This window comes from Camelus dromedarius, chromosome 4 (assembly GCF_036321535.1).
Source record: "Camelus dromedarius isolate mCamDro1 chromosome 4, mCamDro1.pat, whole genome shotgun sequence".
NCBI lineage: Eukaryota > Metazoa > Chordata > Mammalia > Artiodactyla > Camelidae > Camelus > Camelus dromedarius.
The window spans coordinates 92667746-92690035 of NC_087439.1; the positions used below are offsets into that span (position 1 = coordinate 92667746).

A 22290-nucleotide genomic window follows, 5' to 3' on the forward strand; every position below is an offset into this window, starting at 1 on the left:
TGGGACAGGTTTTGTGCCTGCACTTCTGGCTATCATGTTACATGAGCTTTGAATCCAGGTAGCTGAATTGCTCTGGGCTGCAGTTAATCTGATGGCTCCTGCAATTTTAACCGGCTTCCTTCCTCTATACGTGTGTCTGCTGCTGACACCTGGCTTCGCTGAGGCAGGCAAGCTGCTGGTAGTACCCATGGATGGGAGCCACTGGTTTACCATGCGTTCGGTTGTGGAGAAGCTCACCCACAAAGGGCATGAGGTGGTCCTAGTCATACCAGAGGTGAGTTGGCACCTGGGAAATTCATTCAATGTTACAGTGAAGACTTATTCCACGACTTACACTCTGGAGGACTTCAATCGTGAGTTCCAGATTTTCTCTGATTTTCAGTGGAAAAATCCACAGCTAAGTTTATTTTCTTTCTTAATGAGTCCAGCCAACAAAATTTTTGATGATTTATTTTCACACTGTAGGAGTCTGTTTAAGGACTTAAAATTAGTCAAATACTTAGAAGAGAGTTCTTTTGATGCAGTGTTTCTAGATCCTTTTGATATGTGTGGCTTAATTGTAGCCAAATATTTTTCACTCCCATCTGTGATCTTCAGTAGGGGAGTATTTTGCCACTACCTTGAAGAAGGCACTCAGAGTCCCATGGCTCTCTCCTATGTCCCTAGAGGCCTCACGGCGCTCTCGGATGTCATGACTTTCAGGGAGAGAGTACGGAACCAAATCTGGCACTTGGAGGAACGTGTATTTTGCCACTATTTTTACAAAAACGTTGAAGATATTGCCTCTGAGATTTTCCAAACGCCTGTCACAGCATATGATCTCTTCAGCCAAACATCAATTTGGTTGTTACGAGCGGACTTTGTTTTGGACTATCCCAAGCCTGTGATGCCCAACATGGTCTTCATTGGTGGCATCAACTGCCAGGAGAGAAAGCCATTGCCAAAGGTAAGTTACTTGTCCTTTAGCATATTAAGAATAATCTAACTTTGGACATTAAAAAAAAAAAAAGATTCCTTACCAAACTGTGATTTGTCATTTATATCCTTTGCATTTGTAATTTCTTTCTGGTTGACCAAATTATTTTGTGCCAATTCATTTAATTGTGTGTTATCAAATTTTATAAAGCTGCCCTCTCTGATATGTATGTATGTGGAGGAGGAGGAGGAGGAGGAGGAGGTAATTGTATATAATTTTCAGGCTGCATTTTTTAATACTGTTTTTGGAAAAATACTGGAAAATATAGTAAGAAATGGATTTTGGTTAATCCAGTGCCACCCCCTATAGGAAAATGCTTTTAACAATTTTGTGTGCATTTTCCCCGATTTTTCTGAAATTATTAATACATGTGCACATATCGAACATAAATTCTCATACTCACTTTGTTAAAATGCAGTCTACCACCAGACTAGACATATTGTTCTTTTCCTTGCTTATTTGACTTGCCAGTAAGTTGTGGACATCTTTACAATCAGTACACACAAATCTGTCACATTCTTTTAAATAGTTGCATAAAATTCTTTACTTTTATTTTGTAGTTTATTCAACTAACCAATATTAATAGCTATTGTTATTGATAGATATTAATAGCTTTTCCCACTTTTGCTTTTATAAGCAAGATTGTATTAAACATTCTTAATTTCTTTACCTTCTTGTGTTTCTATTGTCTTGTTCTTATCTCCATAAGCGAGAGTCCTTAGGAGTAGGGTTGCTGGGTCACATGGGAGGCACATGCTGTATTTTAATAAATTAGACAGATTGCTATCAAAATATTGAACAACTTGATGCTTTGGTCAGAAGTAGGTCAAAAGAATTCTGTTTTTGCCTACCCTCTCCACCTCCAGATGTTGTCCAAGTTTTAAATTTTTTGGCAAAAAAAATTCTCCATGGCTGTATCAATTTTTATTTCCTGTTTTCATAGATATATTGGCCATTTGCATTCTCTCTTTTGTGAAGTATGTATTCACATTCCTTAATCATTAAAAAATATTTGGTGGGGAGGAGGGTATAGCTTAGTGGTAGAGTGTGTGCCTAGCATGCGCAAGGTCCTGGGTTCAATCCCCAGTCCCTCTGTTAAAAAAAATAAATAAATAAGTAAATAAAAACCTAATTACCCACCCCCCAAAATATTTTTTTAGTGGAAGTATTGGGGATTGAACCCAGTACCTTGTGTATGTGCTCTACCACTGAGCTATGCCCAATTCCCTCTTAAATCATTTTTATAGGGCTTTCTTTTTATAGTTACCATAATTAATAGTAATATAATTATCTCAAGTCTCTTGAGTATTGGGAATATTAATAACTTTTTATATGTGCTGCAAATAATTTTTTCCTTGTGAATATTTTTAATCTCTTTCATCTGCCCTTATATAGGGTTTTCATTTATGGGTAGTTCAAACTGGTTGACTTTTCCTTTAATTGTTTCTGGATTTCAGCTTGTTTCGATCTTTCCAAGCTTGACATACATAAGCATTTTTTCCATATTATGTTTTAATGCTTTAATTCCTCCAACATTAATTTTATTTCTTACAATGAGAACTTTACATGGTATAAAGGTCTGACTTTATTGTTTTTCTAAATAGACTGTCCATTGTCCGAACATCATTTAATGAAAAATCCTTTTTCATCCATTGAATTGAAACACATTATCATATTTTAAATTTCCATATTTTTTTGCATCTGCTTTTGAACTTTCAGTCTTGTTCCACTGATTTATCTATTCACGTTCCAGTCCATATTTTGATTATGGTAGCTTTGTAGTAAGTTTTAACATGTGGTAGAGCATGCCTCATACTCATTATTCTTTTTTTCCAAATTTTCTTGGTGATTCTCATAATTTACTCTCTTTCACAAAACTGCATATTGTTTTATCTAGTTCCAAAAAATAAAAATAAACCACTAGATTTCTGTTAACATTGTGTAAAATATTTTTACTAATTTGAGGAAGATTAACATCATCTTTTTGCTATGCTTTTTCTATTCAGAATATAGTACTTCTCTTTATTTATTCAGATCTTGTTTTATGTCTGCCAATGAAAATCTGCATTTGACTTTGATATCTTTTATTTTCTCTTATTAAAATTTATTCCTAGGCATTTTATTATTTTTGAAACTATCATGAATAGGGCATTTTTTAGAGAATAATTTTGTTTTTTGCACATTTATCTCGATCTAGCCATATTACTAATTTCTCTTGTTAATCTGTACTATTTCTTTCTTTTTTCCTTCAATTAGAAATAATTCTCTCTTTTTTAAAGGGAAATACCAGGGATTAAACCCAGGAGCTCGTGCATACTAAGCTTGTGCTGTACCACTGAGCTATCCCCGTCCCTCTATAAGATTTCCTAGGTGTACAATATTATCTGCAAATAATACCCCCCTTATTCATACCTCTTATTTTGTTTTACTGAAGTTGAATCATTAGTTCAAAACAATTATTCAATAGTTTATGAATAATTTTGAATAGTTGATTTAGCCAGTTTGAATTAGAGTTTAATCACTTGCAGTTGAAAAGTACTTTTCAAACACAGGAGTAAGATTCCTGGCAAATGCATAGTCTATAAATCCAGATAAAACACCTGGTGGCTTATCTCAGCCTATTCTTTTATTAGGGAAGTAATATTCATTTTTATCGATTGACCTGGCTGCTTGTAAGTCTCAGTGTATTTTGTAATAGGGTCATAGTTTCTCACATGTTGAGGGTTCTTTCTGCTTTGAACTAAGGAGTGGTTATAGATGGATTATATGCTCAGTGAGATTACGTTGTGGACACTCTGTTTATGTAGCTCCTACTACTTAAAGCCTAAATCAAGTCTGGCTGGGACAACATTTTGTAAGGGCCTCTGCTCACTTTGCCTTACCCAGTGAGGGCACCAGGACCCTCACATAGTTGAGGAAGTTTCACCCAGATTAGGTACACACACACACACACACACACACACACACACACACACAGAAGCCAAGATGATAGTGTTGGATTTATTTAGTTTAACTGAATGGACAATACTATAGAGCTACAGTCATCAAGAAAGCATGGTATTGGTACAAAAACAGACATATGGGCCAATGGAACAGAATAGAGAGCCCAGAAATGAACCCACAAACTTTTGGTCAACTAATCTTTGACAAAGAAGGCAAGAATATACAAAGGAATAAAGACAGTCTCTTCAGCAAATGGTGGTGGGAAAACTGGACAGCAGTATATAAAGCAATGAAGCTAGAACACTCCCTTACACCATACACAAAAATCAACTCAAAAGGGATCAAAGACTTAAACATAAAACAAGATACAATAAACCTCCTAGAAGAAGACACAGGCAAAACATTATCTTATGTACGTCTCAGAAATGTTCTCCTAGGGCAGTCTACCCAAGCAATAGAAATAAAAGCAGGAGTAAACAAATGGGACCTAATTAAACTTACAAGCTTCTGTACAGCAAAGGAAACCATAAGTAAAACAAAACGACAACCTAAGGAATGGGAGAAAATTTTTGCAAACGATGAAACCAACAAAGGCTTGATCTCCAGATTATATAAGCAGCTCATATGACATAATAAGAAAAAAGCAAACAACCCAATCCAAAAATGGGCAGAAGACCTAAACAAGCAATTCTCCAAGGAAGAAATACAAATGATCCACAGGCACATGAAAAAATGCTCAATATCACTAATTATCAGAGAAATGCAAATCAAAACTACAATGAGGTATCACCTCACACCAGTCAGAATGGCCATCATTCAAAAGTCCACAAATGACAAATGCTGGAGAGGGTGTGGAGAAAAGGGAACCCTCCTACACTGCTGGTGGGAATGCAGGTTGGTGCAGCCACTGTGGAAAACAGTATGGAGATTCCTCAAAAGACTAGGAATAGACTTACCATATGACCCAGTCATCCTGCTCCTGGGCATATATCCAGAAGGAACCCTACTTCAAAAAGACACCTGCACCCCAATGTTCATAGCAGCACTATTTACAATAGCCAAGACATGGAAACAGCCTAAATGTCCATCAACAGATGACTGGATGAAGAAGAGGTGGTATATTTACACAATGGAATACTATTCAGCCATAAAAACAACAACGTAACACCATTTGCAGCAACATGCATGCTCCTGGAGAATGTCATTCTAAGTGAAGTAAGCCAGAAAGAGAAAGAAAAATACCATATGAGATTGCTCATATGTGGAATCTAAAAAAAAAAAAAAAAAAAGAACATAAATACAAAACAGAAGCAGGCTCATAGACATAGAATACAAACTTATGGTTGCCAAGGGGACGGGGAGTGGGAAGGGACAGACTGGGATTTCAAAATTTGTAGATACTGACAGGCATATGCAGAATAGATAAACAAGATTATACTGTATAGCACAGGGAAATATATACAAGATCTTGTGGTAGCTCACAGAGAAATAAAATGTGACAATGAATATATGTATGTTCATGTATAACTGAAAACTTGTGCTCTACACTGGAATTTGACACAACATTGTAATAATAAGATATGTAAAAATGTAATAAATAATGTGAAAAATGTAAAAATAAATGAAAAAAATAATTAAGCACTTTTCATCACACATGTGCTAAAAGGGAATTTAAGTGATTCCATATAGCAGAGAACATATTATTTTGTTTGTGTAAATTCAAGCTGCAATGGCAGGGATTGGCAAACTTTTATGGAAAGGGCCAGAGTCAATATTTTAGACTTTGCAGGCCATATACAGTTTCTGTCACATAATCTTGTTTGTTTGTTTGTTTTTGTTTGATTGTTTATAAATCTTTAAAAGTGTAACAACCATTCTTAGCTCATCAGTCATATAAAAATCAGGTCGCTCAGATTTTCCAGTCCCTTTGAGGTGGGGGACAAGATTGCTGGGCCCCCAGGGAAAAGTCAGAGGTACGACACCTGAAGAAGGGGAATCTAGGAGGAAACATAAAATTTAAATATATTGTAATGTTCTATTCACTCTGAAAAACAATTACATCACCAGTTAATAAGAAATATGTTAGTTTAAGTGATGCTCCTGGTACAAAGCAAGGTTACTCAGAGTAGCAATAAATTTAATGTAAAACATTAGAAAGATAACCTAAGTCCCTCTGGTCGCCTGTGGGCCCATGGTTTCTGTATGCATTTATTTTTTAAGAAAGGTGCTGCGATTGGGTGCAAAGGTCATGTTTTTGCTACTACAGTTTGGGTTCCAAAGCTCCCCCTGCACGCATCTTCTCATCAGTAACAACAAATGTATTGGAAACAGTGTAATTCTGCAAACTTCTCAACCCCCAGGGACCCCTCATGTAGGACTTACACATGTCCCTTGACCCATGTGGCTGAGGGGACAAACGGTCTCTGTCCTGGCCCAACTGGACTGCCCTTTTCCTCAGTTGTCTCACTTCTGGCTCTTTTCTAGGGGCATGGGCAGAAATCTTGTCCCCCACCTCCGAAGGAATGGGACATTTCCTGGGTCACATGGTTGGATTTTCTCTCTACTGCACACCCCAGTCTGGACTAGAGCTTCCCAAAAGAAAAAACAAAAGCCCATTCTTTCTTCCTGGATAAGATACTTAATTCTATAGACTTTACTTGGAACCTATCGTGCAATTTACCAAGAGATATTGAAATATGATGGTTTCCCATTGAAATTTTCCAGGCTTAAGTTTGCAATCCTACTGGGCTAGGTCTGTGCTAAAGGTCAGAGGGCTGGAGCAGTTCTGGTCCAGGGGACAGACTTGGAAAGTGGATCTGAGCACACAATGTGCAGAAGTGCACAGAAAGGGGAGCTTGGAGTCTAGGGAAATCAGGGGGGCTCCAGAGAGGAGGTGATTCAGACCTGGGATGGGAAGGCTGTCAGGAAAACTGAGGAGAGGCATCCAGCCTCACAGATGGTCCATTGCCAGCCCTGCCTTGCCCATTTTGCTCTCTTGGGCATAGGCCGGTGGCATTTTGGACACCAAGGCTCAGACCGGCCACCCTCTCCTCAGGCTGGGACAGAGCCAGGCCCATACCAGCCTTGGAGGGAAGGAAGGAGCAGGGGCTCAACCCTTTCCAGTGTGACCTCTGTCGGGTACCTGGGGCCTTGCAGAGAGGTCCTCGGCTGAGCTCGTATTAACTTGGAATTACTGACCACAGACTCAAGCTGGTAGAGGCGAGCTGAAGGCTGCCCAGAGGCTCCTGTTTGTGGCTGTCGAGGAGTGACCGTGGGTCTAAACCTTGCGGCTGTCACTCCGCAGACGGTTGTCAGACAGACAGCTGGCAGAGGCGAGCCCTACGCTCCCTGCGGGGCATCATTGCCTTGTCTGTCTCCCTGTGGTGTGTGCACTCTTGGAGGCCAGGGGTGAGTCTCCATCCTTTTTAAAAATAGTCTTGATTTTTTAGAGAGGAGCTTTAGATTTCCAGCAAAATGAGGTAGAAGGTACAAAGATATCCCATGGACCCCTTGACCTTTTTTCGTCCTTGGGGGTCTAGTCCAGTGCTCAGCAGATGTTTGGTGAATGAGGGACTTTTTGGCCTCGTGGGAAAGTGAAATAATGCTCTTTCTAGAAACTGGAGAGCCTTCCACCTTAGGCCTGTTGGAATTAGGCATGGCTTTCTGCTCTTGGCAAGACCAGGCTGTGGTTCTTTTGCTGGCAAGGGGAGGCAAGTTGCAGGACTCTGAGAGGCTGGGCCTCTCCTCTTTGCTCTTTGTCCACAGCCCCACTGAGCACCAGCCAGCTGCTGCCTGCACCTGCCGCCTCTGCCCGAGGGTGAGGCCCTGCAGCTTCCTGACCCCATACCCAGTTTATTACAGCTCATGGGTCATCTGGAGCAGGTCAGAGATATATAAAACCTAATGGATTTTATAGCCACCACTTACAGAAAGAAATCTATAAAACATATTGAACCATATATGGTTTTACATATGTTTAGTTACATATGTCTATAAGTATCTATAAAATATATGGTTTTATATATCTATTAAAGGATTATATGTATCCTAAGCTTTCCTATAGCTGAAAGTTTATATAGATATTTTAAAATTTATATATTATACATTTATGTATATTTATTTAAATTTTATATAAAATACATATTATATACAGAATTTAAAACATATGTATACTTATAAATATAACTATAAAGTAAGAATAATTCTCAAAGAGCAATTCTGATCTCAAAGAGGACCCTTTAACAAAGAGCCTTTATATACAACATAACTACACAAGCAAATTTTCATCAAAAGACCTACGGACACCATATATTTCTCCTGCCTTATTTCAGATGGGCAGGCAGTCTCTTGGTAAGACACACAGTTTGCTGAGCAGTTTACCTTGCTTGAGAACAGGAGTCATAGTTTGAATCTCATCTGTCCTAGAAGAAGGAAACATCGATTGATGATAGAGTGTGCGCTGTGTGTAGGTATTTGGGTGTGTGTGCATGTGTGTTTGTGGGCTGTGTCTCAGGATCCCTGGTGGGAGTTTTCTTGAAAGTTTCCTATCACAGAGTCTCCTTGAGTCTGTCCAGGGGGATGATAGTCAAGGATGTAATTAAATACTTTAACAAGGATGGCAGATCATCATTCAGGAGAACTTTAAAATAGTTTTAAAGGGAAAAAAAAAAAAAAGAAATCACTTCCAGTCTTTTTCAGTTTTTGGTGAGTCCCAGCAGAATTGATTACCAGATCCGCTGGGTTCAGTCTATACAATTCAGAGTAGTTGTTCCAGCTCTGGAGACCTGGAGGCAGCATGAGTTTACACAGCAATAAAAGACCTGTGCTTCCTTATTTCTCTGAGATTCTGGCTCCATTCCAAAAGTTAAATTCAAATTTATCTATTAGTGGGGGAATCTAATGCCCCTCACCATGACTGTTTATTTCTGCTTTTAAATTCTCAAAGTTTTCAGTATACCCAAGAAATAGAAATAAAAGCAAAAATAAACAAATGGGACCTAATTAAACTTACAAGCTTCTGCACAGCAAAGGAAACCATAAGTAAGGCTAAATGACAACCTATGTAATGGGAGAAAATATTTGCAAACGATGAAACCAACAAAGGCTTGATCTCCAGAATATATAAACAGCTCATATGACATAATAAGAAAAAAGCAAACAACCCAATCCAAAAATGGGCAGATGACCTAAACAAGCAATTCTCCAAGGAAGAATATGAATGACCAATAGGCACATGAAAAATTGCTCAATATCACTAATTATCAGAGAAATGCAAATCAAAACTACAATGAGGTATCACCTCACACCAGTCAGAATGGCCATCATTCAAAAGTCCACAAATGACAAATGCTGGAGAGGGTGTGGAGAAAAGGGAACCCTCCTACACTGCTGGTGGGAATGCAGGTTGGTGTAGCCACTGTGGAAAACAGTATGGAGATTCCTCAAAAGACTAGGAATAGACTTACCATATGACCCAGTCATCCTGCTCCTGGGCATATATCCAGAAGGAACCCTACTTCAAAAAGACACCTGCACCCCAATGTTCATAGCAGAACTATTTACAATAGCCAAGATGTGGAAACAACCTAAATGTCCACCAACAGATGACTGGATAAAGAAGCTGTGTATATTTATACAATGGAATACTATTCAGCCATAAAAGCGACAACATAATGCCATTTGCAGCAAGCAACATGGATGTCCCCGGAGAATGTCATTCTAAGTGAAGTAAGCAAAAAAGAGAAACAAAAATATATAATATCACTCATATGTGGAATCTAAAAAAAAAAAAGACAAATGAACTTAAATATAAAACAGAAATAGACTCACAGACATAGAATATAAACTTGTGGTTGTCAGGGGGAGGGGAGTGGGAAGGGACAGACTGGGAGTTAGAGATTTGTAGATACTGATGGGTATATAGAATAAATAAACTAGTTAATACTTTATAGCACAGGGAAATATATTCAAGATCTTGTGTAGCTCACGATGTGAAAGAATATGAAAATGAATATATGTATATTCATAATTGACTGAAAAGTTGTGCTATACACCAGAAATTGACACAACATTGTAAACTGACTATAACTCAATAAAAATAATTAAAAAATAAAAAAATAAAAGTTATATTTAAAGTGAACTTTATGCAAAAAAAAAATTCTCGAAGCTTTCAAACATGCACAAAAGAAGAGACCTTAGGGTAATGAATCTCATATATACATACTCAGGTTAAATAATTTTCAGTATTTTTCTGTAGTGATTCATCTATCTCCTTTTTCTCTTTCTTAAACACATTTTTTGACTGTCATTTTTAAATGGAAGTCCTTGATATGTCATTCCATTCATTAATACTTCACTAAATATAAAAAGTAAAAGACATTTATTACATGACCACATTATCATTATCACACCTAAAAAGAAATTCTTTAATATTATCTACTTTACAGTCTATAATTAATTTCCTCAATAGTCTCAAAAAGAAATGTCTTTTATATATAGGTCAGTGGAATAGAATTAAGAATCTGGAAATAAACTCATACATCCTTGGTCAATTGATTTTTGACAAAGCTGTCCAAATCATTCAGTGGGAGAAGAATAGTCTCTTCAACCAATGGTGCTGGGGACAACTGGATATCTACATGCAAAAGAATGAAGTTGGATCCTTACCTCACATCATATGCAGGAATTAAAGTGGATCAAAGACCTAAATATAAAAGCTAAAACTCTTAGAAGAAAACATTGGAGTAAATCTTCATGACTTTGGATTTGGCAATGGTTTCTTAGATATAAGATTAAAAGCTCAAGAAACAAACAAAAAACAGATAAATTAAATTTCATCAAAATGAAAAACTTTTGTACATCACAGGACATTACCTAGAGAGTAAAAAGACAACCCACAAGATAGGAGAAAATATTTACAAATTATGTATCTGATAAGGTTCTAGTATCTAGAATAGATAAAGAGCTCAAACCATCCAATTAAAAAATGGGCAAAGGTCTTGAATAGCTATTTCTCCAAAGAAGATATAGAAATGGCCAACAAGCACATGAAAATAGGCTCAATATCATTAATTACTAGGGAAATGCAAATCAATACCACAATGAGATACCATTTCACAGCCAATATGATAACTACTTAATAAAAACAAAAATAAGCATTGGCAGAAATGTGGAGAAATTGGAATATTCATACCCTCCTGGTGGGAATGTAAAATGGTGCAGCTGCTGCGGAAGGCAATTTGGTAATTCCTCCTCTATAAGTGAAACAGAAGTACCATATGACTCAACAATTCCACTCTTGAGTATATTACCTAAAGAACTGGAAAATCAAGTACTGAAATAGAGTGGTACAGGGATGCTCATAGCAGCACCATTCACAATAGCCAAATGTCCTTTAACTGGTGAATGGATAAACAAAATGTGGTCCATCTGCACCATGGGATATTACCCACCCATTAGAATGAATGAAGTACCGATACCTTCTGCAACGTGGGTGAACCTTGAAAACATAATGCAAAGTGAAGGAACCCAGACACAAAAGACTGCATGTTGTCTGATTCCATTCATATAGAAGACCCAGAATAGGCAAATCCATAGAGACACAAAGCAGATTAGCAGTTGCCAAAGGCAGGAAGATAGGGGACTGGGGAGTGACTGCCTAATGGAGAAGAGCTTTCCTCTTGGGGTGATGAAATTGATCCGGAACTGGATAGCAGTGATGGCTGCACAGCATCGCGATGACTGAATTCTACTCAATTGTGCACTTTCAAATGACGAAGATGGAGAATTTTACGTCATGTATACGTAACCAGAATTTTTTTTTAATGGAAAAAATGTCTCTTGACAGTTGATTTATTTGAATTAGGATACAAACATGTTTCCCATGTTGCATCATTTCTTCTGGTTCCTCCCTCTTACAAATTGCTGTGGCTTATTGCAGTAACTGGATTGGTGTCCTGAAGAACATTTCGTGTTCGAGTTTGTCTGACTGCCCCCTTGTGGTGATGTTTAACTTGTTCCCGTAAACTGGAATTTAGTATGGGTTGGATTGATCTGGGTTCCACTCTTTTGACAAGCACACTCATCAATAGTGCCGTGGCCTCGGTATTGCATCATATCAGAAGGCAGCCCATGTCTGCCTGTTCAACTTTTAGTGATTCTGATATTGATCTGAGTGCTGAGTCACATTGTCACCTGTCTGCTTTGGCTTCCCAGAAGTCCTGAGGGAACCAGATGGGTGATCAGTATGGTTTAGGTTGGACGAGTTTTAGCACGCAACCTTTTGGTATGGAATTAGGGACCCAAGACATCGTTGATATGGTTGACAAAGCTCTTTGTCTTTTAGCCCCTGCCCGCCTTGCCAGCCATGTCCTTTTCCCTTTTTAGGTTTCAGCCACACTGCCTGCTTCCAGTCTTTCATATCACCATGTTCCACCCTACCTTGGGGCCCTCATGCCACCTGTTCTGGAATTCAGAACAGGAATTCCTTCTGGAATCCTCTTTTACCCATTCATGGTTGACCTAAATTCACTTATCTTTTTCATTTTGGTTTCAATGGCAGGGAGGGTATAGCTCAATGGTATAGTGAGTGTTTAGCATGCATGAGGTCCTGGATTCAATCCCCAGTACCTCCACTGAAAAAAAAAATTGCTTATCACAATGGCTATGAGTGAGTTCTCTGATGACTCTATGCTGTAAACTCCAGGCAGGAGTCACATTTGGTTTTTCCGTTGCCCTATCTCTTAGTACCCAGCCCCATGCCAGGAGCACATGTACTGGATGAATGAAACACACTTGGAGTATAAGGGTGTGCCAAAGTGTCTCAGCCTCAGAAGGTTGTTTTAAGAGGATGAAAGTCACCTGCTCCATGTCAGACTCCTTCGTTTGTGGATTCTGCCACTCCCGTTATGAATACAAAGAGGCTCGCAGGGCCGGAGAAGTGAAAATACTTGTCTATGTCCTGTATTTCAGTCAAATCGTTTTTCAAACGTTCAGATCTACTCTCCAACATCTTTCAGTTTTGGGGGAGGGAGCAGAGGACACTGGTCTCTCTAAGAGGTCCCATGATAACTAAGAAATCGCTAGTGGCTGAGAGAACTTGTAGGAAATTTTAGGTTCTCTCTATGGTTCCAAGCTGTTTCTCTGCTGCATTGGCACAGCTCCTACCTAAGGGACCCTTGGCCTTCATGAACGTTTTGCTATGTGAAACAGAGTTGCTGTGGGTGTGGGGGCGGGGAAGCATCAAGGGATTGGGTCCTGTGTTTGATTTGAAATAGAAAAATACTCTGAAGGCAGAAGGGAAGTCCAGGATTCAGCAGAAATTGCAAGCAGGCGTCAGGACATAACACGCTGCGTGGGAAGGGCATGGAACAGGATGTTGAATGGATGTGGGACTCAGTCTTACCTGGATCGTCAGGAACAAGATGACCCCAGCTGGTGTCTACATAGACTTGACTCTAAATTTCACAAAATCTTTCGGCTGACTGTTCTCCTTGACTATCTCCTCCATCCCTCTTCCTTGCAGCTCCCCTGGGACTTTTTTTTTTTTTTTAACCTCTATTCCATTCCTCTTCTCTCCCTCCTTTCCCATCCGCGTCTTGCCTTTCTGTGTCACTTCCTCACCATGAACCCTGCCCTACCGTGGCCTACAAGACTGCCTACTGTCTGACTCATCCATGGCAGGTGTCGGCATTAACAAGTGAGGCACTAAGCTGTGCCCCAAGTTATGGTTTAAACGCTGGAAGGCTTCAGGAGGTGGTGTTTGGGCACATGGACTCTGGAGCCATCCAAGCATGTCTTCACGACAACTCCAGCTCTGACACCTCACAGCGCCATCACCTTGGGTAAGAACCACAGGTTCCAAATAGGCTAAATGGGATAAAATAGTACCATCCCCACAAACCTCTCTTCCAGATCAAATACGATAATGCACGTGAACATTTGTGCTGGGCGTGCGGCGTGGGGTCGGTGACGGTCGTTACTCTGCTGTGACTGGGCAGTGCTGGGTGTTTCCCAGCACGATTATTTCCAACCTTCACTGTATTAACATTCGCCGTGCCACCAGGCTCCTTTCAAAACAACAAGATCAGATGTCAATATCCTCCTCTTGTTGGGAGCTTCCAATGAGTTACTTAACCCTCAGACAGACTGTCCCCTTAGGGAGAGTTTAGAACTTAAATATAACAAAAGCCAATATAGGTTGGTATTATCATTAACCCCCATTTTGCAGAGAGTGAAGCTGAAGCTCAGAGAGGCTGAGTGACTTGCTCGTGGTCACACCTCTGATAAGTGGGGAAAGCAGGATCCTTTTTTTAAAATGAGATATAATTCACATATCATAGAGGTTTGCCCCTTTAAAATGTACAATCTATGTTCTTTAATACATTTGCAGACATGAGTAATCATCATCACTGTGTAATTCCAGATCACTTTCTCACCCCAAAAGGACATCCCTTGACCTTAGCAGTCACTCCCCATTCTCTCCAGTCACTGGCAACCATGAATTTACTCTCTGTCTCTATGGATTTGCCTGTTCTGAACATTTCACACATATACATAGTTCTTTGTGACTGGCTTCTTTCACTTAGTTTTCAAGGGTTATTCATTTTGTAGAATGTGCTGGGATTTCATTCCCTTTTATGGCTGCATACTATTCCATTGTCTGGGTATGCCACATTTTGTCTATCCAATCATCAGCGGATGAACAGTTGGGTTGTTTCCACTTCTTGGCTATGATGAATAACGCTGCTATAAACATTCATGTACAGTGAACCCAGGCATTGTGATTTCAGAGGCCAAATGCCTAACCTTTCCCTTGACTGCCTCCCTGTGCAGACTGGGAACATCTTGGGAAGTGCCCTACCTGTGACCTTTTGGGAAGTTAAATGCAGTGAAATTTGCCCAGGATGAGCTTCACTTAGATCTCATGGCCTCTAATCTCTCATTTGTTGGTTTTCTAGTGTTACAGAACAACACACAGTTGGCTCTTTTGTTATTTAACATAAAAGGTCCTTCATTGAACAGGTATCTATTAAATAGAGCCTTCTACGTGCCTGGCTAAGTGCTGGGGATGTGGCACAAGCAAATGAACATGACCACCAGCCGGAAGCTTGCCATCCAACGGGGAGGCAGACATTGGTTAATTACAAATTATGAAACATACTTTGAAGAAAAGTAAAGGGTCCAAATAGAGCTGACACTAGGGGGCCTTGCAGGACGAGGAGGGCGATCTTAGGAGTTGGGATGTGGGAAGAGAGTGTGCCAAGTAGAGAAGACAGCAGCTGCAGCCCAAAACCAAATATCACGAGATCTTTACTGCTGAAACCCGGGCACGTTCTTCCCCCTTCACCCTTGTGTTCGAAGTCTCCTTACTCTAGTAAATGCAGGTGAGTGGAAGTCCTACTTTGTATCTCTTCTGAATGGTCCCTTTGTCATGGTTATTTAGTGTCCTGTGCCCCTCCCCATTGTTTTTGGCTTCTGGGACCACCACCCACGCTGATGCAGCCCCTCCCAGGAAGTCATAAACACAGCCCCTACGATAGGACACGTGCCCACTGGAAATGACAGACTGGGCAAGCTATACTTCCCTGGATGGTCCTGTCCCATCCATGGTGATTCAGACTTGACTATTTTGGATCTACGCCGAGACCTGGGCCCGGAGCATTCTGACTTCAGAAGCCTCCACCCTACAGCCTACCAAACAGGGTAAATGCCCCCATATCCTCCATCAAATATACTGTCTCCTAGGGAGACCCTGACCCTCCCCCCAGGATGCTGCCATGAATTTACATCTTGGCTGCGTTCCTGGGGCCAGCCCTGTGCTCCCAATGGCCCTTTCCAACCCATCCCTCAGGCTTCTTCTCCTTTCTGAGCCCCAAAGTGCTTTCTGAGCCAACAGGCCTGGGTTAGGACAGGGCCTTGAGAACCAGTTAAACTGTGCGTGACCAGCTCTGGGCAGGTCTGTTTGAGCCATGCTAGGAACCACCTCTCACCCAGATGGCCTGCTTTCCACATCTATCACCCTATTGGACCTCCCTCAGCAAGGCAGTACATCAGGCAGGACAAACGTGATCTCCCTTGGTCTCAGGGAGAGTTGAGAAGCCTGAAAATCAGGAGATGGATTATATCCTGACCTGTGGGTGGCAAGGCTGGAAGCCAGCTCCAGGCTTTCTGACTCCTCCTCTGGGGTTCTGACGACATGCCAGCTATCACAGAGACTTGCACACCTGAAATCGAACACTTAAAGACCCACGTGTTCTTTTGGAGAAGAAGTTTGTCAATGACCCTATAAGCCTGTAATCTGTCCCTTGCAAAAAATGGAAAACATGTCACTCTTCTGACTAATTTTTCTGGGGTAGGGTGATCATAGTTGCTTTTCTTTAAAGATGTTATTTATGTTAAATTGTAATGCATTTATTCCTGTTATCTTAAATACATTAACAAAGAAGCAATTTTTTAAACGTGACAGCTTTAATTTCTAAAACAGCTCATTTGGGTAGACATAACCCACAGATACAAAAGTTCTGTGGGTCTTCAGTCATCGTTAAAAGTGTCAAGGAGTCCTGAGACTGAGAAGTCTGGGACTGGTTGACCGAGACATAAACAATTCTATTTTTTTCCTTCTGAAGCTGCCAAAATAAATGTTTTACCAAAAACATGCCCTTTCCATAGGCAGCAAGCCTCAGTTTCTCACTTGGAAAAGGATGGTCAGATCTGCTTTTGGGGTCTGTATTGTGCAAGAGTGTGTATGGGTATCAGGTTAAACTGTGTTCCCCCCAAAGAGATTTGAAGTCCTAACACCTGGTACTTCAGAATATGACCTTCTTTGGAAATAAGGTCCTGAGTTCAAATAAGATCTTTGAGGGGAGGGGCCTGATCTAATATGACTGGTGTGCTGAGAAAAAGGGGAACCATGGACACAGACACACATGCAAGGAGAAGGCAGAATGTGAAGGCAGAGATGGGGTGATGCATCCACAAGCAAGGGACACCAATGATGGCCAGCAAACACCAGAAGCTAGGAGAGGGGCCGGGAGTGGACTGTTCCTCAGAGCCTCCAGGACGAATCAGCCCTGCCCACGCCTTGATCTCAGGCATCCAGCCCCTGGAAGGGTGGGAGTGCCCTTCTGCTGTTTGGGCTACCCTGTGTGCAGTCTTGGCTACAGGGGCCCTCAGCAAAGGGGCACTGGGAAGTTGTTTTGTGAGCCAGAAAGTGTGCTGCAGTGTCTAGGGTCCTGATGCTAGTTACCTTTTTGTTTTTTGTTTTTGTTTTTGTTTTTGTTTTTGTTTTTTATAGTTAGCTTAAGGCCAGTTTATTTTTAAAAAGGTTATACTCCATTCGTAGTTGTTATAAAACACTGGCTACATTCCCTGTGTTGTACGACACACCCTTGTAGCTTATTGACTTTATACAGAGTACTTTGTGCCTTTCACTCTCTCCGCATCTTACCCCCCTTCCCTCTCCCCACTGGTAACCACCAGCTTTCTCTCTGTATCTGTGAGTCTGTCTCTTTTTTGGTATACGCGCTTGTTTGCTGCGCTTTCTAGATCTCGCATGTAAGTGAGAGCACACAGACAGGCTCCCACTTCCAGGGAGAGCGGCCTTTGTGTGCTTCAGACGCCAGCTGGTTGAGTCACTACCATCAGATCCCCGTTCCCTGATGCTTTCCTTTTGTTTTCTATTTCTGCATTTTCTCCCCTTTTAAGTTTTTGCACACAGTGCAGGCCTGGCTCTTTCACTCCTTGAGACTCAAAAGAGCTATTTTTTGACAACAGAGGGCTCCTCAACTCATCCACACAGAAGCTGGCTGCCTGATCAGAGCCAGAGGGGGCGCCTCTGACGGAGCTGCAGATTAGGGGTTTAATTTCCTAATTCTCACAGTCCCCTGGGGGTGGCCGTGGGGAACAGATGCATCCCTATGTGACAGATGTGGCAATTCAGGCACGGAGAGGTGGATTCTCACACCTGGGAAGGAGGACTCCAGAATTCCTGCTCTGAACCACAGTCAAAGAGGGCACTGTGGTCTTGAAGCACCTGTCTGTTAGGATTTATTGTTCTGTTTTCTGATACACAGGGAACCCCCAGTAGCAGTGGTTAAACCAGAAGGAGCAGCGGGGCGGGAAGGTATATTGGCTTCGTCTGTGCCGTGGGTTTTCTTGCAGCCCGAATTTGACTCCAGCCCTCGCTGTGGTGACAGGGTAGCCAGGATTTGGAGTGAACAGCTCCACTGTGCTGTTTCCAATTGTGAACTCGGCATCTGTGAAAGCTTTGTCTCAGTGATGAGAAAAGTTTTCAAGGAAAGGGAGAAGCACTTGACAGCTACTGGTCCCCAACTGCGACACTGATGTTGCAGAATCTGGAGCGCTCGGGGTGGAGGGTGGCGGCGGGCTTCCTGGAGGGGCCCTCCAAGTTGTCCTCCCCGGTGGAAGAGGGAGAGACAGGCTGTGGGGATGCAGACACAAATTAACCTGGAAGCTCAAGTGAAAGCTGATAAGGGCTCTGATTGTTTCCAGTAAGCGGTGTGCTTTAATATTTTGGGTTAAATATTAATTTGGGTTCTTTCATATACAAAGGCCACTCAGAGCAAGGAGAGGTAAGCTGGGTTTGTGAAGAGTCCTGATTAAATCAGTTTAGGGAGACCTGCCAGGAACCCTGGGGTTCTGACTGTGTGAACTGCCTCTTCTTGTTGCTACCTGCGCCTCCTCCAGCATGGCTTGCTGGCTCCCTGCGCTCCGGAGAGTTTCTGCAGGGGCTTTCTTCTTAGCCCTTTGGGGCGTGGCTGTGGGTGACAGGCTGCTGGTGGTCCCTCAGGATGGAAGCCACTGGCTCAGCATGAAGGACATAGTCGAGCATCTCAGCGAGAGAGGGCATGAGATCCTGGTGGTGGTGCCGGAAATCAATTTGCTTCTAAAAGAATCCAAGCACTACACAAGGAGAATCCATCCAGTGCCCTATGACCAAGAGGAGCTGGAGCGCCGTTACCGCTTTTTTGGGAAAAACCACTTTTCTGAGAGATGGTTCCTGAACACCCCTCTGGTCGAGTACAGGAATAACATGATTGTTATTGGCATGTATTTCCTCAACTGCCAGAGCCTCCTGATGGACTCCGACACCCTGAGCTTCCTCCGGGAGGGTCAGTTCGATGCCCTTTTCACTGATCCTGCCTTACCCTGCGGGGTGATCCTGGCCGAGTACCTGAGCCTGCCCTCCGTGTACCTCTTCAGGGGCTTCCCGTGTTCCCTCGAGCACACGTTCACCAGGACCTCAAGCCCCACGTCCTATGTTCCCAGATTCTATACTCGCTTCTCAGACAGGATGACTTTCCCCCAACGGGTGGCCAACTTCCTTGTTAAATACTTGGAAAACATTTTACTTTACTGTCTGTATTCTAAGTATGAAGACCTCGCATCAGATCTCCTCAAGAGAGATGTGTCCTTACCTGCCTTGTATCGGAAGGACACCATTTGGCTGATGAGATATGACTTTGTATTCGAATATCCTAAACCAGTCATGCCCAACATGGTCTTCATTGGGGGGATCAACTGCAAGAAGCCAGGAGCCCTGTCGCAGGTTGGTAGCTGTGTTTCCTTTGGATTGCCCTGTTTCTTCATGGGCAAACATCCTTCTTAAATCCTCTGTCTCCCCTCATGCATTTGGCCCCTGGAGGGGCTGCCTGAAGAAGGGATGCCAGGCTTGGTTCGAGGGGCCAGTGGGAGATCTGAGGCTGAAGTTTTTTTGTTTTTTTTTGTTTTTTTTTTGGGGGGGGGAGGGTGGAGGTAATTAGATTTATTTATTTGTTTGTTTTTTTTTAATGGAGATACTGAGGATCGAACCCAGGACCTTGTGCATGCTGAGTACATGCTCTACCACTGAGCTGTACCCTCCCCTGCTGAGGCTGAGGTTTTGAATGATGCTGAGGCCTGGAACAAAGACAGGGCTCATTTCTGGCCACAGCAGGAGATGTCTTTAGCTGATTTAGGTAATCAGTCACAGAATCATAGAATGAGCCTTAGAAGTTTCCATTCCAAATCCGACACTTAGCTATTGAGGAAACAGGTAAGGCTAAACCAGGAAGACACAGAGCTGAGAGGTTAGGCCAGGTCAAAAGCCATTCTCCTACCTCTGTGTGTCGCTTTTTCCCTGGGCCCTAAACTAGGGGTCAGCACACAACAGTCAGTACCCAGAATCTGCCCAGAGGCCTGGTTTCTTACAGCCCAGAGCAAAGAATGGCTTTTACATTTTCAAAGGGATGTTAAAAATAACAACAGTAAAGAATATGTGACAGAGATGTGTGTGGTCTGCTAAGTCTGCGTACTGACTGACCCTTTATAGAAAGTGTGTTGACCTCTGACCTAAAGCAAGTGTTCTGAGATGCCTTCCTGACATATGGGGAAGAGCTACTTTGGAAAATAAAAACTTATGAGTTTTTTTGTTTTTGTTTCTGTTTTAATATGTACACCTTTAAAAGGCTTCAGATCACTCACATCAGAATTCTTTTTTTAAAAAAGAATTTATTTAATTTTTGGGGGGTGGGTAGGGGAGTAATTAGGTTTATTTGTTTATTTCCATGGAGGTACCAGGGATTGAACCCAGGACCTTGTGCATGCCAAGCATGTGTTCTACCACTGAGCTATACTCTCCCCTCAGAATTCTTTTTTTTAATGCATTTTTTAATCAGAAAGAAAGCCTCCAATAAGTCCCAAAGACCCTTACTACCCTTCTTTAACATCTGCTCATTTCTTTTCTTTTTTCTTTTTTTTTTTTTAACATATTTTTATTGAAGTATAGTCAGTTTGCAATGCTGGTGTACAGCATAATGCTTCAGTCATACAGGAATATACATATATTTGTTTTCATATTCTTTGTCACTGTAAGTTACTACAAGATATTGAATCTGGTTCCCTGTGCTCTACAGTATAAACTTGTTGTTTCTCTGCATCTGCTTGTTTCTTTGCTAACACATTGGACAGTTGGCAGCAGCTGTGGAAGCTGGCGGGGCCAGGGGTGATAAGCTTAACTGGACTGGTTTTAGGAAGCACAGGGCATGAAATAGGAATCCCATGTGTTAGGGAAATTTAACTATGAAGTTAATGAGCAAAAATGTACTAAGAAACATTTGGCATAAGAAGGAAAAAAAATATCATTTTTGGTACCTTGGTACCAATCATCCTATTTTAGTCATATTGAAACTAAATTTGAGTTATATTTAGTCCTACTGAACACCAGACTGTAATGAGTGTGCTTTTTCAGCCCTGTGAACCTTTGTCAGGTGCTTGGCTCACATTTGGACTTCCACTGCAATCTCGTATGTCACCATAGGGAACATTCCCTTCTACAGTATGTGATTATCAATTTGTATTTGTAATGATTAGGGATTAAATCCCAGAGATCAGAATCAAGTTTCTTTTGACAAATGATCAAACTATTTCAACAGTGTGAAAAAAAATGTGCACTTTGGAGTCATGGTGATGTTTTGGAATCCTATAGATGTGGTGGCTGCATGACATTGAGAAAGTACCATATGCCACTGAATTGTTCACTTTAAAATGGTTAATTTTGTTATGTGACTTCATCTCAATAAATTATTTAAAAAAGAAGATACATTATAGATTAAAGAAAAGTGCCTGATTTATAGCTAAAAAACTCTAACAAAACACTCCTTAGTAGGCAGACAACATGGTCAAGCCATATATAAATGCAATACAAATAAAAACACACTTGACTTCAGAAATAATAAAAAATATTCAAATTAATATATTCTGAGATTCAATTCTGCTTATCAAATCAGCAAGCATGTTTTATAGGTAACTGTTGGCCTAGCTTTAAACAAATACTCATATATTGCTTTCAAAAATGTGCAAAGCCTTATGAAAACTGGAGTTTGGTGAACCTTCCCTGCATGAAGCTATGATTCACAATTTAGGAGAGTGGGCCCATTCTTAGGGTAACCTGGGGTGCTCCCAGCCTCGCCTGCGTGAAGAGCATGTGAGCCCTGCCCCCTAAGGCACATGGTGGTGTGACTCTGACCCCAGCCTTTCCTGCCTCCTCTGCCCGAGGGGGTGCTCAGCCACCTCCAGGGCTCCCCAGGTGTTGCTCAGAGAAGCCCTTGGGCCACTTGGCTAGAGGTTCCCACTGGGAGACCCCCAGAAGCTGGGCCACGGGGCAGCCTCAGATGTTCTGAAGCCACTTGCCCTGCCCCTGCCCAGGGCCTCTGCTCAAACCTTGTGTGCTTGACACCCGGCCCCAGGGCACTTCTGCTTCTGCCGCTTACTCGAAGGTGCCTTTCCCTCTGTCCATAGGGGTTCTGGTCTAGGCTGCTTGCTGGAACGCTCCCTCTGTTATCCTTCTTGCTTCTCAGTTGAGACCTGTCTGT

General features: G+C 41.7%; 2 protein-coding genes across 2 annotated transcripts in view; both read left to right on the plus strand.

Annotated features, from left to right (window-relative positions):
- Positions 1-22290, plus strand: part of LOC105105244 (UDP-glucuronosyltransferase 1A1) — a 93043-nt gene continuing 70753 nt past the window's right edge. The window contains exon 1 of the mRNA XM_031452447.2: positions 1-946. Within this exon, the coding sequence (XP_031308307.1) occupies positions 92-946 (855 nt within the window). The 5' untranslated portion in view covers positions 1-91. The remainder of the gene's footprint in view (positions 947-22290) is intronic.
- On the plus strand, positions 18543-19547 carry LOC135321183 (UDP-glucuronosyltransferase 1-6-like). Its single transcript, XM_064485389.1, has one exon. The coding sequence runs from the start codon at positions 18627-18629 to the stop codon at positions 19545-19547; it is 921 nt and encodes a 306-aa protein (XP_064341459.1). The 5' UTR covers positions 18543-18626.

Bases quoted from the DNA above. Each gene is read 5' to 3' on its own strand.
- LOC135321183 (XM_064485389.1), top strand. From the start codon at position 18,627: ATGGCTTGCTGGCTCCCTGCGCTCCGGAGAGTTTCTGCAGGGGCTTTC.